Source organism: Electrona antarctica (assembly GCF_951216825.1).
Source record: "Electrona antarctica genome assembly, chromosome: 12".
Lineage (NCBI taxonomy): Eukaryota > Metazoa > Chordata > Actinopteri > Myctophiformes > Myctophidae > Electrona > Electrona antarctica.
Genome location: NC_136793.1, coordinates 19,632,427 through 19,648,177, shown reverse-complemented (window position 1 = coordinate 19,648,177; position 15,751 = coordinate 19,632,427). Strand labels below are relative to the sequence as shown.

General features: G+C 43.9%; 1 protein-coding gene across 11 annotated transcripts in view; it reads right to left on the bottom strand.

Annotated features, from left to right (window-relative positions):
• Positions 1 to 5,387: 5,387 nt before the first annotated feature.
• LOC306933389 (transducin-like enhancer protein 4) overlaps positions 5,388 to 15,751 on the bottom strand; it is a gene marked incomplete at its 5' end in the record, with an annotated part of 51,762 nt that continues 41,398 nt past the window's right edge. For 8 of the 11 annotated variants that reach the window (XM_079515593.1, XM_079515596.1, XM_079515597.1 and 5 more), the window contains 11 exons: positions 5,388 to 5,887; positions 6,123 to 6,199; positions 7,356 to 7,506; positions 9,588 to 9,735; positions 9,937 to 10,184; positions 10,800 to 11,049; positions 11,332 to 11,408; positions 12,718 to 12,905; positions 14,073 to 14,205; positions 15,242 to 15,397; positions 15,498 to 15,551. In XM_079515593.1, coding sequence (XP_079371719.1) covers positions 5,780 to 5,887; positions 6,123 to 6,199; positions 7,356 to 7,506; positions 9,588 to 9,735; positions 9,937 to 10,184; positions 10,800 to 11,049; positions 11,332 to 11,408; positions 12,718 to 12,905; positions 14,073 to 14,205; positions 15,242 to 15,397; positions 15,498 to 15,551 — 1,590 coding nt within the window. In that variant the 3' untranslated portion in view covers positions 5,388 to 5,779. The remainder of the gene's footprint in view (positions 5,888 to 6,122; positions 6,200 to 7,355; positions 7,507 to 9,587; positions 9,736 to 9,936; positions 10,185 to 10,799; positions 11,050 to 11,331; positions 11,409 to 12,717; positions 12,906 to 14,072; positions 14,206 to 15,241; positions 15,398 to 15,497; positions 15,552 to 15,751) is intronic. The other 3 variants (XM_079515602.1, XM_079515594.1, XM_079515603.1) reach the window with 2 other exon arrangements.

Sequence of the window (15,751 nt, the reverse complement as noted above, 5' to 3'; positions counted from 1 at the left end):
CACACACACACACACACACACACACACACACACACACACACACACACACACTATAACGGTTAAATTAGAAACACACCATAACATCCAAATAACAAAACAGAAAATCAGGATCCAGAAGAGTTATACAGTAGGTGCATGTGTTAACGGGTTGCATTTCCAGATTACCATTTTCTTTCTTTGTGCCTATTATAGGCCTATACTATGTCTCAGAGGGCACAACAAATGCTTAGTTTAAACCCCCTAGTCCCCTACAGTATAACAACAGCTTTCAAGTAACTTTTGTATTATAAATTGTGTGGTGAGATGACTTATGGAACATGACAAAGCTCCCAACACTATGACTCAGACATATAGGGCCTTGTAGCGGCCCGAACTCTAGATGTGATCGGCTGCACAGCCCTCACAAAAGTTCATTATAAAATCAAGTAGTAAAAGAAAATGACAAGTTCTCAAACGTCTAAGAATGACTTTTGTCTTCAGTCTAGTCTGTGGATTGGCCAGAAGGGCCATGCCAGAGCATCCTATGGATGCCAGAGGTCTGAAAGGTTCCTGAAGATTTATTGAGGGCCATGATGAAATAAATAAAAAACCAGATCCATCATTATCGTGACATAATATGTAAATGTGGCCTGTTTGTTTAATCCAACTTTTATATCTGTCGGAAAAGTGGACAATGTCCAAAATGTAAGTACTCTAAATTCTCTCTCTGTCTCTTTCTCTCTCTCTCCCTCTCCCACTTTTGGCTCTTTCAAGTATCAGTTAGAGGGCCGTAACAGAAGTATCATTGACTATAATGGTGTAGCATCCTCCACTGCAGTTCTCATTTAGCTCACTTAATCCACTTCAACCGTCCATCTCTGTGCTCTGAATGTACGTTGTTACATTCACAATAGACAGAGACCAGTGTTGACCCGTGAGCTCACAATGAAATGTCACTCTGAAACACTTGAAACCCTTGTTTCCAAGCTCACTTCACAGTTTAAATATAAAGCACAGTCCATTATACCTCAAGTCAAGTAATCTTCTGTATAAAGCACTTTTTAACAAAACAGGCGTGTTACAAAGTGCTTTAAAGAGCAACGAAGGACATAAAACAGGGGAGTCAAAAAAGGACATAACTTTTATAACACAAGCAGGTATAGGGGTAAATCAGTAGTAGTATTTGGAAATAAGCCTACAAATGAGAGCCAAAACTGAGCCTTATCTGCATCTGCACGCGCGCACGCACGCACGCACGCATGCACGCACGCACGCACGCACACACACACACACACACACACACACACACACACACACACACACACACACACACACACACACACACCCTGGTGGCTCAACCAGTTAATGTCTTGACCAAATAACTAACTTTATGGCGTCCTAAATTGAAGATATAAGCTTAACATGTCACGTTGCGAAGCATTGCAAGCTTGATAACATTTGGCACAAGTTATTAGCTCTTTTTAATGTAAAATAAATGACTGAATCCACCAAAACTGATTTCACACAATAATTTAATAAATTCAACCACAGACTAGAAAAAATAAACAAAGGCTTTTTTGAATAGAGGAAAAAACAAAAAGATCAACCAGCCACAGATACTGAAGTTTCTTTCCACTGAAAGCTTGAATCATTACATGTGTAATAGTACCTTGATGAATCCCTTCTAACTAAATGCTCTAAATATCACTATTGATCATAATTACTGTTCTGGTCACGTTAGCCAGCTAACTTGTAACATTCACCAAATGCAACATGTGTGCCATTAACCCATACAATATAGCCTATCATCAGATTTTATTTTAGAGCAACAGATTCCAGTAGGAAATGACAGCAATGTGAATGAGAGTAGGCAAGTGCAATGGACACAAGGTTTTACTAGCAGATACTAACCGACTACTGTATATAAATGCTGTGAAAGTAAATCTCAGTTTTGACCAATGTATCCATCTCTCCCTGATTTATCCTTAGATGTGTGCCTGTGTCACGCGCCGAAATATCTAAAGCATTTTTTTGTATGTAAGGCGCATGCAACCTAAGTATAACTACAATGTAATGAGTCAATGTTGGATTACCACAAACCATGTTGTCACATTTCTCTGGAATTAATCTTTCATCCTCACCTGTGTCTGTCAGAGATAACTGAATTACAGAATGACCCAATTCATATAAGGTATCACAAGTTAGTTTTACTGGATTGTTATCAACTCCGTTACACAGCCTTCTGTACATAATGTGAACAGAAACACTTGACTCCCTCAATGCCTGTGATGATTAAACTCAAAGGCAATCTGTCTGGATCTCAGCAGGGGAGCATTCTTACAACCATACAGAAATTAATTCAAGTGTGTCCTTGAATAGACGCTATTCAGTAGCTGAAATAGGTGTTCTGCCTGTTTTCTTTCAGCGTAGTACACATTTTGTCTTGGCTTTGTGTCAAAACCAATATATCTCATATTATTTTGGCTCGACATCTGGCTTATGATCTGTAGAAGTTCATAATTCTACAAGAATACCCCACGACAGAGACAGTATTAACCTTCATTTTACTAAGTAGCCGACTGTAGAGGAATAAGCAAATAACACCTGGATCATAATATGCTGAGTTATGGGTGTTCTCCAAACAGCCACAACATGTAAACTTTAGGACATCTTAAGGTGTGGCTCTGTTTTCACTTTAAAATAATTTAAAGGCAGACTTTCATGAGATTTAAAGTTTCAATATTGTGCTGTTTTTAGGTGGATATGAACAATAAACACACAATTTGCTAACTTCATTGCTTCAAGCAGTACAACCAACGATGACAGCATCACGGTTGTATCGTAAGGATGTGAACATCTTTTGAACTATTTCAAGTGCCAAGAGGTCACACACTGGCTGGCTGTGAGAAATGTGAGAATTGTATGTGCCTCTTGTAGATTTAAGAGGCATATATTTATCCTGTTTACACAATTTGACTGTGTGAAAATGGAACGAAGCCCAATAAAGGGACACTAATACTTTCGTACTTTCAATTGCATTTGATCTGCGTTATCCTTACAGCATAGTGCAAACAATTCCATCCTCTTATCAGTAATGTTTTAAGACCCACTCCAACTGTAGACTGAGATATGTCTCACCTCTGTGTAGATAATGTCTTAGCCCGGGTGCTTAGCGTTAGTCCTAATAATCCGTCATTACTAACCCTAACCATAACCGCAGGTGGAAGTCACGGGTGAGTGTTAACACTGGCATGACTGTAGTAAGGCCAGGAGGCAGGTACCACACAAGCTGACTTAAGGTCAAAAATACCTTTTTTATCCTTTAATGTTATTGGCTACTGTCTCCAGACGTTTTGATAGCTTCAACCCCCCAGCGGGGGAGAGCCATTATTTTTTAAATTTAACAATGGGCTGTCTGGAGGTGTGAAGTCCACTCCCAAGGGGGGGGGGGGGGGGGGGGGGGGGGGGGGGGGGGGGTGGCAGGGGTCATTATGACCGAAAACGAATAGGCAGAGATGGTATAAACATGCCTAAATTCATATTTAGAAAATGTTTCAGATGGAAATAAAACAGAGATGATTTGAATCGAATATTTAGGAAAAGTCATGGAAGGGGAACCTTCTGAGAGCTTCACGGGCAAAGATAATCAACTTAAAAATCTCAAAATGGGTCAGAAAGACGTCACAGACACTCAAGTGTTAACCAGCCACGTACGTCGGACTACGCGTGCCCCCCTGTTAGCCCAGCTGAACAAGAGATGAAAATCTTAGCAGCATAAAGGCACTGTGCTGTGGATTACGTTTAGGTTTTCAGAATAACATATGGAGAATGTAATGTAACATGTCCGAAAAGATAATTGGCAAGATTATGAGTGTTTGGCACAATACTACTTAAATACTGTCTGACAGAATGCAGTGAAGGGTTTTTTTGAGTGGTGCAACCACTCCATTACACAGCTACAGTATGTGTGTCCCTGAGTCCCTGGGTCTGTCGGTCCAAGCACGAAAATAGCTTGGTTGGTTTTCACCATTTCTCAACCGGCACCCCTGGGTACCCCCACACGGTAACTCTGTCATTTCTCAACCGTTTTGGACACGGGGCGGCTCGCCAGGAACCGGGCCAGCTCCCTGGCTGCATTCCTGGGGGTCTGGAATCTGATGTTCCAGGGACCCCCCCAGGGACCCCCACACGGTAACTCTGTCATTTCTCAACCGTTTTGGACACGGGGCGGCTCGCCAGGAACCGGGCCAGCTCCCTGGCTGCATTCCTGGGGGTCTGGAATCTGATGTTCCAGGGACCCCCCCAGGGACCCCCACACGGTAACTCTTGTCATTTCTCGACCGTTTCAGACGCGGGGCAGCTCGCCGGAACCGGGCCAGCACCCTGGGCATGTTCCTGGTGGTCTGGATGTTCCGGGGACCCCCCGGGGACCCCCAGGGACCCCCCGGGGACCCCCACATGGTAACTCTGTAATTTCTCGACCGTTTCGGACGCGGGGCGGCTCGCCGGAACCGGGCCATTCCCCTGGCCGCATTCCTGGGGGTTTGGATGTCCCAGGGACCCCCCAGGGACCCCCACACGGTAACGCTGTCATTTCTCGACCGTTTCGGACGCGGGGCGGCTCGCTGGAACCGGGCCGGCACCCTGGCCGCGTTCCTGTGGGTCCGAAACTTCAGCGGACCTCCCGGGGACCCCCACACAGAGTTGCACCACTCACTTCACATGGGTGTGATTTTTTTGTTTTCCACCTGATCTCTAATTAAAAGGGGCAGCAACCTCACTGCTATACTGTAAGTCACAAGTGAGGGTGCTGGAGGCAATCCTTTTCTTGCCTTGTTTATTTGTTAAGTGCCCACAGGGTACACGCACACACACACGCACGCACGCACGCACGCACGCACGCACGCACGCACGCACACGCACACACACAGCAAGAAATTACAATATGAGCAATGACCCCAAAAATAGATAAAATATAGAAAACCTGAAGCAGTTTAAGTAAAATTAATTATTTTGTCACGTACTTTGCTGAAGGCCGGTACAGTCGGTAAAGAGAAATATTACTGTGCTGCGATGTGGGCAATATGTCGATATTCATAAGAGCTAATACATTAGTTGTTCAATATTGGTTTGCCCAAATACAAAAGCATCTATTTTATATTCAGCAACTACTGCAAGTTAACATTTCCACAAAAAAAGTGACTGTGCTAAGTTTAGAATGGTAATTTCCTCCATTGTAATTTCTGTGGGTTGTTTCAAGATGTGAACTGTACATTTTTAGATCAAAGCTTCAAACAGACATCAAATATAAAAAACTAAACCAAGTAAAAGTAAAAAATAAAATAAAGGTATAATAATGCAAGAATAACAAGGAAGCCACTGGTACAATATTGTCCATTTAACAAAGGTTCACATAAACAAAACTTGTCCAGCACATACAACATGCACAGAAGCATCAATTAAAGGCAAAATGTCCACAGGTAGCTTTTAAAAGAGGCATCACTCAAAGGAATGTTATCTGTCAACTTATTGGTGTAAGTGCAGACTCCCGATTCACTGAGCTTCACAGCAAAAAAAAGAAGAAGAAGAAAAATAAATCATATCCAAACGCTTGGCTCTGCTTGCTGTCTTTGACCCACAACCAGTCAAGAGGTCATAGTCCATTAAAGAATCAAGCTGTTTAGTTGGGTCAAGTACAAATCCATTGAATACAAAGGCAAACCAAAGTGTACAGAAGGGACGGGGATATATCACAAAGTCAAAGTGCTGGGGTGGGTAGGTGTTGACGTTGACCTCCTAGTTAATAGATGACTTCATAGACAGTGGCCTTCTTATCACCAGACCCCGTCACAATGTACTTATCATCTACCGAGATGTCACAGCTAAGCACTGATGACGACTCCTTTGACTGTGAGGGAATACAAGGGCAGAATAAAGGGCACTTTAAACAATGTCGGAAATGTCGTATAACATAGCAGATCTACAAGCTCCACATGTGTATGGGAGGGGAGGGCTGTAGCTTATGGATTTTCCCTGAGCAAATCAAACACTGAGTAACAGGGAAGAGATGATGAGGACTACTGTATGTGTGTATATACAGTACAGTATGTACAGACTAATATTACATGTTTTGCTAGGATTACCTGGAATATACTGGCTCCGTACGGTGTTCTCCATGCATTGAGCAGGTTGTCTTTTCCTGTGCTCACAAACCACTTCCCTGCAGAGAAACAGACAGGTCAGGTTCACACTCAGACACATGGAACTTTCAACTATGAACGTTGTCCTGACACCACCTTTCACTCAGTTCTTGGAAGAAAACAACCGCATGGATATGGCTTTCCCCAGCTAACTGCACACCCCCCTGTCTCACCATTCTACTGTTTTTATACATTTCATTGCTTAGCACCTTTTATTGGTGCTTTTTTTCAAATAGTTGATTTTCTTTTGTTGTTTTCTGCTCCCCCCATATAAAGTGTCTTTGGGTACTTCATAAAGCGCTATTTGCACACTTTCTGAATTAAATTAACACACAGTGTACTATTGAACTGATTAATTGATTCATGGTTTTGTATCTTCATTAGATTTCAGATATTATTATTAAAGGGATAGCCCCTTGAGATGCAGCATCTCATTTTTAAGGGGACCCATACAAACAAAACACATAGAAACATACAGTACACAGATAAAGAAAATACAGATAATATACAGTACAGCTTGCTCACCCTCTTTTATCCACCCCACCAACCACCACACCATCATCATCCTTTTACACTTAAAGGGATATTTCACTGTCAAAAGAACTTTTGGTCATTGTATCGCCTACTCAGGCTTATGTGAACACAGTTTTTAAGTTGCTGGATTCAGTATTTAGATATTTGATATTCATTTTAGCTACCCTGCCCCCTTCAACTTCAAATTCCATTTTAACCATGATAGTTTCATCGAAAATACCTGTATCTGGTGACTGATATGTCCTTCTGGCTGTGTTTTTTCATTTACTGTTTTCATTAATTTGTTATAATTCTTTTAGATTTTTTTGTCTCCTCCGTTCTCCTGGAGTAGGTTATTTTCCAAAACAATTATTGAAAATAAATGAAAAAAGTAATAAAAAACACATATTTCTTTTCTTATCCCGGGCCCTATTAATTTCCCTACTTCCCTCTACACCACATTTCTTTGCCACAAATAGCCAATTTACAAGCTCACAATGAATCGCAGCAGCAAGCGCTGTGAGCTTGAATTGTTTGCCGAATGTTTGCCCACTACGGCATGCCCAGCATAGGGACACTGGAGTTCATTTGGATACATAGTATAAACATTATTAAAAAGAAATTGATGTGGATTTAAATGGCTCAAATGCCACATAGTCTCACCACAGTGGGCGAACTTGAGTGAGAGCACACAGCTCTCATGCAGATGGAGCTGGTACTTGTCAGGTTTGGTCACGTGCAGGACCTCCACGTTGCTGTTTTCCATTCCCACTGCCAGCCACTCACCCGTTGGACAATACCCCAGCGAAAAGATCTGTGAAAACAGCCAGTGTGTTTATTTTTGACACTGTGCAAGTGCCCATTTATATATTTGGTATTATAGCTTTTATGCATTCTAGTTTTCAATACCATCATAAACATCTCTGGCAGTTTTGGAGGCATGATGTTACAAACAAAGGCTTCCATCAAGCTCGACATGAATGTGACAGCAGGGTATGAACATTCATCCTACCTTTTGTCTGTAGATATGTGTATAATAAATTAATAATGTCTTTCTTTCAGCAAATTACTAGAAAAAAGCCCACATACATTAAAAAGTATAAAATGAAGTATACACTTTATATTGTAAACCAAATTTGGACGTGTGAACTGGAACTTTAAGCCCTAGCCAGACCACACCGAGCAATATTTTGTGAGGTTTGGACCCAGTTGGACTACTGTTGTGTGTGACCACTGACAATGCACACAATGCACACCGTGACTGGGCCATCAATTCTAATAGAATTGTAGGCTATATAGTTCACTGGTGTTCAACCCTTTTCAGATCAAGGACTATTATTTATTCTGCATTTGAGACACGGACCACCATTTGATGAGATTTAGCCTTGCAGACCCAAAACTAATTATATTTTTGTCATCGTTGGATACAATTTTGTCCACAATTCCATGCTGTATTGATGTTGGTAAGATATGGCAAATGTTGATCAAAATAACAATTCTACATTCTCTAATTGTGGAGACTTCTTGTAAATTAAGTAATGGCAGATGTTTAACAATAATTTAACTCTTGAGAGTGTGGGTCCATTTGGTTTCATTTTACACTCTCAAGAGTTAATGATGATCTATAAGGGTCCATTTGTTTACCAACTCTCCATCATTTCTCTGGAGACAACCTGGAACCTCCTCAAGGACCACTGGTGGTCCCCGGACCGCTGGTTGAAAACACTGGTATAGTTGTATCCTACTGACTCACCGGCCAGAGAGGAACCCCCACCAATTTAACACTCCCTGCTGACAGGTGGTGGGCAGCCACTTTACCACCGAGCCTCCCGAGCGCTTCTAACAGTCCCGTGTATAATATAAAATCAGATACTTAGCATTCAATAAGATGTCTAAATTATATAAGCAACATAATAATAATAAAAAAATCACACCCGTGTGAAGTGAGGGGCGCTCTTATCATCACATTACAGCCAATCACAATCACTTTTTATCCTCAAGTCTAATCTGGCTAATCACTTTTGGTGTCCTCAATTTTCTATCCTCACTTTTTATCCTCAATACGTACTTTGCTCAGCCAATCAAATCATCGCCATGGGGTGCTCAGCAAATCAAATAATCACTATGGAGTACACACAAACACACAAAGCTGGGCATAGGAGGGGCTAGCACCCCTCAAAAATAACCTAGCCAATATTTTAATTGGGTGATGGGGGTTAATGGACCTGCTGGGTAGGGTGGTTCTGGCCCCAAAAATGTTGAGAACCCCTGATATAATAATGTCACATACACCCATATGCCATATAGCAAAGCAACCAGAAATGGTGCTGAGGTCAGAAGAATGTACGTCCCTCATAGAACAAGCCTGGCAGATGATATCTATCTTTAAATTGCTGTCAAAGGCAGATTTCTTCAAAAGGATTGAATTGCATGTATTATTTCTTATTGCTCTCACTGTGATTAAACGGTATTATTGATGTGTCTGTCGGAGCTCCATGTGGTTCTGAAGTGCTGACCAGGCCTGGAGAAAAAAAAGACCAGGCCTGAATATGCCAGCTGTTGTGCTGCTCGCTTCCGTTCGATGGTGTTCGATGCATTTCATGTCTGCTGAGTGGCCTTTTTCAAGTTGAGCGTGTCAGTTTTCCTTCAAATATTGACCAATCATGTGTACGACAAATCATGTTTCACTCTCCATAGCAACCTACAGTCCATGTTATAGTAGTAGTGACTAGTGAGTAGAAACCGATGGGTTTACGGATACAGTGCTAATGCTACTGTAATAGTGGACTGATGAGGGACACCTAGCTGCAGTCAACAATGCTAAAGCTCATTGTTTGTTGAGCTTGATTATTGTTTTGTGTCTGAAACCGTTCATACAATGTTCTGCGTGTATACCTGAGAGGTGAAGTCGTGCTGCTGAAGCTGCCGGCCCTCTCTCAGGTCCCAGGAGCGGACAGTGTTGTCCAGGCCTCCGGTCCACAGCTTGGTGCCATCGTTGGAGATGTCTATACAGCTGGCCCCGTCAGTGTGTCCCTGGAATTGCCTGTGAAAAATACACGTAGACACACACGCCTCATTGAGACAATTGAGGAGTCTGTGCAGAGTGTGATAACTGTGATTCTGTGATATACAGACATAAAGTAAATATTGGTTTTCTAATGTTGTACACGCAACACACTGACTGCAAGCGCTCAAAAACCTGCATACTACCCAGTACCCACACACCACGCTCCAGGCTCCATACCTAACTAGGGTCTGGTTGTGAAGATCCCACACAGCAATGTTTCCATCGGAGCAGCAGGAGAAGCAGACCTTGGAGTCGGGGCTGATGGCGAGGGCGTAGCAAGCGGGTGCAGATGATGTCAGCTCCGCCTTGATCCGTGGAGTCGGTGTGGCCAAATCCCAGATTGACAAGGTGCTTGCCTCGCCCCCCACGATGAGTGTCCTCCCATCCGGGAGTAGTCGGCAAGAGCGGATGTAGTTATCTCTGTTCTGATGTGATACACGCACGCATTCGCACACGCGCACGCATTCGCACACACACACACACACACACACACACACACACACACACACACACACACACACACACACACACACACACACACACACACACACACACACACACACACACACACACACACACACACACACACACACTGAGATGAAACACTGAAACGCTGCACTGTTATATTAATTGCTATAACTTTTACAACAACTAAACCTGTCCACAGACTGTGTAATCTTTCTTAAGGCTGTCCCAAAAAAGCAAAAATGTTCACAGTGAATGATATGCTGGCTGGCCAACTAAAATCCATTCTATGGAGCCCTTGGCTTCGACAAAGTTCTGGCAGCATCAGACGTTTGGGGCCATTTCTTTGTCACCAAATGGGTGTGTTCGGCAGCCCCGTCAAAAAAACAGTTTTGACTGTGTTTTGGGGATCCTTGCCACACAATAATAGTACAGTACTACTGAATTGTAGAATCGGCCTCAGGTCTTATGTCATAATTGGGGTATGGTGGCCGGTGTGTGAATGTGGTCGGTGTGAGATGGTAAAAGCTGATTTATTCATGGCCTGTTTCTCAACCAAGGCCTCTCTGACTCACCAGGCAGTCCAGTTGGGATACAGGGGTCTTGTTGCCCGGGTGGCTGATGTCCCACACCTTGACACAGCCCTTGCCACCGGTATAGACGTGACGTGTGGGATTACTGATAGTGACGGCACACACCACCTCCCCATGGCTCAGCGTATTGATCTGCCGCGCATGGCGCGGAATTCCAGGGCCAATCAATGCATCTGGAGGGAAAGGCACAGGCTGCATTTGGCCATCAGCGCTCACATGGAAAGAGTAGGCACTGGGTGGAGGACAGAGGGAAGGAAAGATGTAAGGAAGAAGGGAAGGAAAGCAGAGATAAGCAAGTGTAGCACAAGGAGGTAGTAGTTAACAGTTTAGCTGCATAACCCGTTTTCCACGCTATTTAATCCATGTTCTGCCCGCTATTTGTGAGTTAGAATGTGTTAAATAGCTAAAAATAGCTGATACAAGCTCACAGTGGCTCACACTCCTCACAGGTATATATATTTAAAAAAGAAAAGAAAAACAGTCAATAATGTGGATGCAGGTCAGTCATACGTACGGTTTTCCACCAGGAATGCCTGATAGGTTTGGAGGAAGACCAGGGACACGTATGTGGTGGTGAGGATCAAAGCCAACCTACAAAACAGAGTTTAAATTCAGTCATCTGCGAACATCGTGCGTGTGCATACGTTACTGTCAGCACCATCTGTGAACGGAAATAGACAGGAAAACGCATTCCGTGAGGAAACTCAGTGACAGGTAACCAAATTAAATTAAATGTTTAACAGTGAGAGATAAAGCAACACTGGCTATTTCTCACACAACACCACTACAGTGTGCACCACAAACGCGTGCGCACACACGCATGCACACACACACGCACACGCACGCGCACACACACACACACACACACACACACACACACACACACACACACACACACACACACACACACACACGCACACACGCACACACGCACACACGCACACACGCGCACACACACACACACACACACACACACACACACACACACACACACACACACACACACACACACACACACACACACACACACACACACACACACACACACACACACACACACACACACACACATGTGCACCTGCACGGCCTTTAATTCATCAAGCAGGAATCCAGATAAGCAGGGCTGGAATCCAATTACGGTCAAAGTGAATGTGGTTTATTTTGCTCTGCCCTTTAGTCGTAACCTTTTAAGGATTTCCTCTAAATACATCGCTGTCGAGTGAACTGCGATAATGTTCGTCTGCACTACATTCTATGGCCCCAAAGATCTGCAGTTTATTGGATTCCTCTTTCATTTCATTACTAATAAACCTTGTCTACATCAGTGGTGTATGCAATGCGATTTGTGTGTATACTATATACTATCTGATCAAACCAGACGAATGATTGAAACTATTACCATCAAGTTGTGTGCACTGATGGTGCCATTTATCTGTGTATAGTTTCCAGTGGTGAACAATTCCAATGTTCATGAATATAAAAGTGTATGATACATATTTATAAAATGGGTACTGGGTAGTTCTAATCCTTGACTATGATTGGCTGAGCCGTGTTCTAAGCTGTGTGTAAAATACACACACCTGTGACTGCATGTATCAGTATTGCGGCACCAAACAAATTGATTCAAAATGTTGAATTGGATTTTACATGCAGTTGTTCAACAATGATATTTTTTTTCCAACTTCCATGCATTTGAAAAGTAACACATTAAAACTTCGAAAGCATCCGTGTCATTTTACATTTTAGTGTTGGCTACTCAAAAACAGCAGATCTACAAGCTCGCATCGCGGCACGAAGTGCCGCGATGTGAGCTTGTAGATCTGCCATTTTTGAACATTCTTGAATGGGGCTACCATCTGGCTGAGCGTGCACCTACATGCATGCGTGTGTTTGTGTGTACCACTTGTGTGCGTCCATAAGCGGCCACGGCGGCGGCGGCCACAGCGCTCATCTGTGGTGAGATGTTGTGCAGGCCGGCGTAGGCCGCGGCGGCCCCGCCCAGCTCTCCGTTCATGGCGGGGTGGGGAACCATGCCGAACGGGCCTGGGTAGGAGCACGGCACTGCCAGCGGGGTGCGGAGGCCAGGCACTGGAAGACAGAACCATGAAGCATGTGAAGTCTGCTTTTGTTGCTGTCGGGCAGAAACTACTGTAGGGCTTGTTTTCTTTGCTCCCGATCCAATTCCGATCATTTGGTTTTGAGTATGTGCCGATACCATTTGTTCACGATCCGATTTTTTTAAATTTTTATCGAATACTTATGCCATATCACCAGGGCCGCTTTAAGGGTAGTGCGAGTGGTGCGGCCGCACAGGGCCTCGCGCATGCGAGGCCTCGCGCTAGGCAGTGTTTTTATTTTTTTTAAGAAACAATAATCGCATCGCAGCCCGTTCCGTCGCAGTTGATTTTTCACCTATTTAGGCTGCGGTCGGTTTGGAGCCGCCCCCCCCCCCCCCAGGGGGGCCTCCGACGGCCACGTGTCGCCTTCTCCTCCTCCTCCTAACCGGCGTCACTTATTCATCCTCCCGTTAAGCAACGCCCGGCCGTCCGGTCGTGGGGCCCCCTGTTGTCCCCCTTTGCGCTGCGCAGTGCCGTGCTAGCTTGCGCTGCAGAATTAGAGCAGATCTACAAGCTCACAATGCGTTGCAGCGCGACGCGTTGTGAGCTTGTAGATCGGCCGCGCGACCGCGCAACGCAGTCGAATTATACACTGAAGTATGTATTAATTAATTAATACATACTCGCATTTCCTCGCATTTCTCCCAGACGCCTCTGCATATCACAATAGCACAATATCCAAAATCACAGACAATATCCAGTCTAAAATCATGATATGGCTATAATATTGATACTAAGGATGTCCCGATTAGGTTGTTTTGCTGCTGATCCGATTCCGATCCTTTGAAAATGATGTGATCGACCCCGATTTCCGATCATGTGATCTGATAGCAGAAACCTCTTATATATTCTAACATTTTGTGGGTTTTCTTTTTTAATGACTTTAATGACTTTTTTATGACTTTTTAATGACCTACTTAATCATTCTTCAGCATCACACAAAAGCATCAAAAGTAGCAGATCCACAAGCGAAGCGACGCGTTTTGAGCAAACATTTGAGCAAACATTTGGCTTGGCTTGGAGCAAATGAAATCTCATAATATGCATACAATCATGAAATAATATGTCAATATCTGACAGTCCAATATCACCATAACAGTGCTCAGCAAAGCTTAAACGCCGTATGAGACACACTTACCCAGGGTCTCCACCCCTGGTGGTTTTCCAGATGTGGGTCTCAGGCCTGGGATGGAGGTGTTGCTGGGGGTGGGGACATCAGAGCGTGGAGTTGGGGTGCTGGACTTGGACACAGGTGTACTGGCCTTCTCATTCTAGACAAAAAAAATCTATTATTAGTGGCAGTAGAAGTGGGGCTGTCCGAATACTGTAGATGGTAGTGAATGATATGAAAAAAGGTGACTTTCATTGTATTCTGTACATTTAAACAAAATAACCCCCTCCCCGTGTCGCTTGATTTCAGTAAATTAGGAGATCTCACTATTTGAATTTCACCTGTAAGATCGATCTATCTATCTATAAATGCACCAAGTCTCTGTATCTGTAATTCACGTAACTCGAGAATCTTTCTTCCCACCGACTTCAAATTCGACACACGTTCCACACCACCACAGGGAGTGCAGTCGGACCCACAGTTGTCCAGAACCGCCACAAAAGGCATCTGCCCGGGCTCTGGACAGGGCCCCTGCCCAGGCTCCATATCTGGAGCTGGCCTGTTCTGACATCACAACACTCCATATTTGGGCATGCCTGACACAGAACTCCATATATAAGAATAAAGGGACACAGAGACAGATACAGAAATCTCCACATATGGGCATAAAAGGGACACAGACAGATGGGTGGAACGGGTACTCTGACACGGGTACAACTTCTATCGTTACCGACTCGGTGCTCTACAGCCAGGCAATGGTCTAGTTATTTATAACTTACAAAATCTGAGAGGGTTGGGCATTTCATGCAGACCAGGTGTGCCCAAAAGGTAGATCGTGATCTACCAGTAGATCGCGATCAGATCAGATAGATAAGTGGGATTTGTGGGATTTGTGAAACGTGTTGGAGTAACATAAGTTTTGTATGAGAAAAACAAACAAAAATAAGGACAGAGTAGAAGCCAATCATGAGTCATGATTGGCTTCTACTCTGTCCTTATTTTTGTTTGTTTTTTGAGTGGTGTAAACTCCTACAACTGGCTTTGTTAGTCTGTGCAGAAGAAATGAGCATGGTTGCTATGTTCACCCTGTTCACCCGGGTGTGATTTCATTACATCAGACATGATTTCATTACGTCAGACAGGCTATACACCACTCAGTTCACACGGGTGTGATTTTTTCATGATTCATGACTTACTATATTAATCTCTTTGGACTTGGACGAGGGCGTGCTACTTGAAGAGGCGATGGACGAGGGACTAAGAGGCGGGTCCTTCTTCGACAGACGACTCTTGTCCAAACCGTTCTCCCGAGGGGAGTGGGGGGCAGGACTTCCTCTCGGAGACACCGGATCCTGAGGAGAATGGGGATGAAGAGGACAAGAGAGTGAGACGGCCAAGAACAGTTGTAGCTAAGGTGAGACGTTCTTCTCCGAGCACGCAACCGGGTCTCACCTCATTAGAGACGTCCACAACTAAGTTGTCATCACTCTTCTCTCCATCGCTGTCCTGAGATGGGCGAAAGAAACTGGCACTCAGTTACTGAAGGCAGTTTCAGCCCATATCTGCCTAGAGTTATGTCATTCTGAAATGTACCTAAAAGTGTACCTACGATGGTGTAAAAACATAATGTAAGCACAAACAATAACTGTGATGTGGCACTGTATGTTCCCCTTTTCAGTATTATACAGAGACAGAACAACTGACAT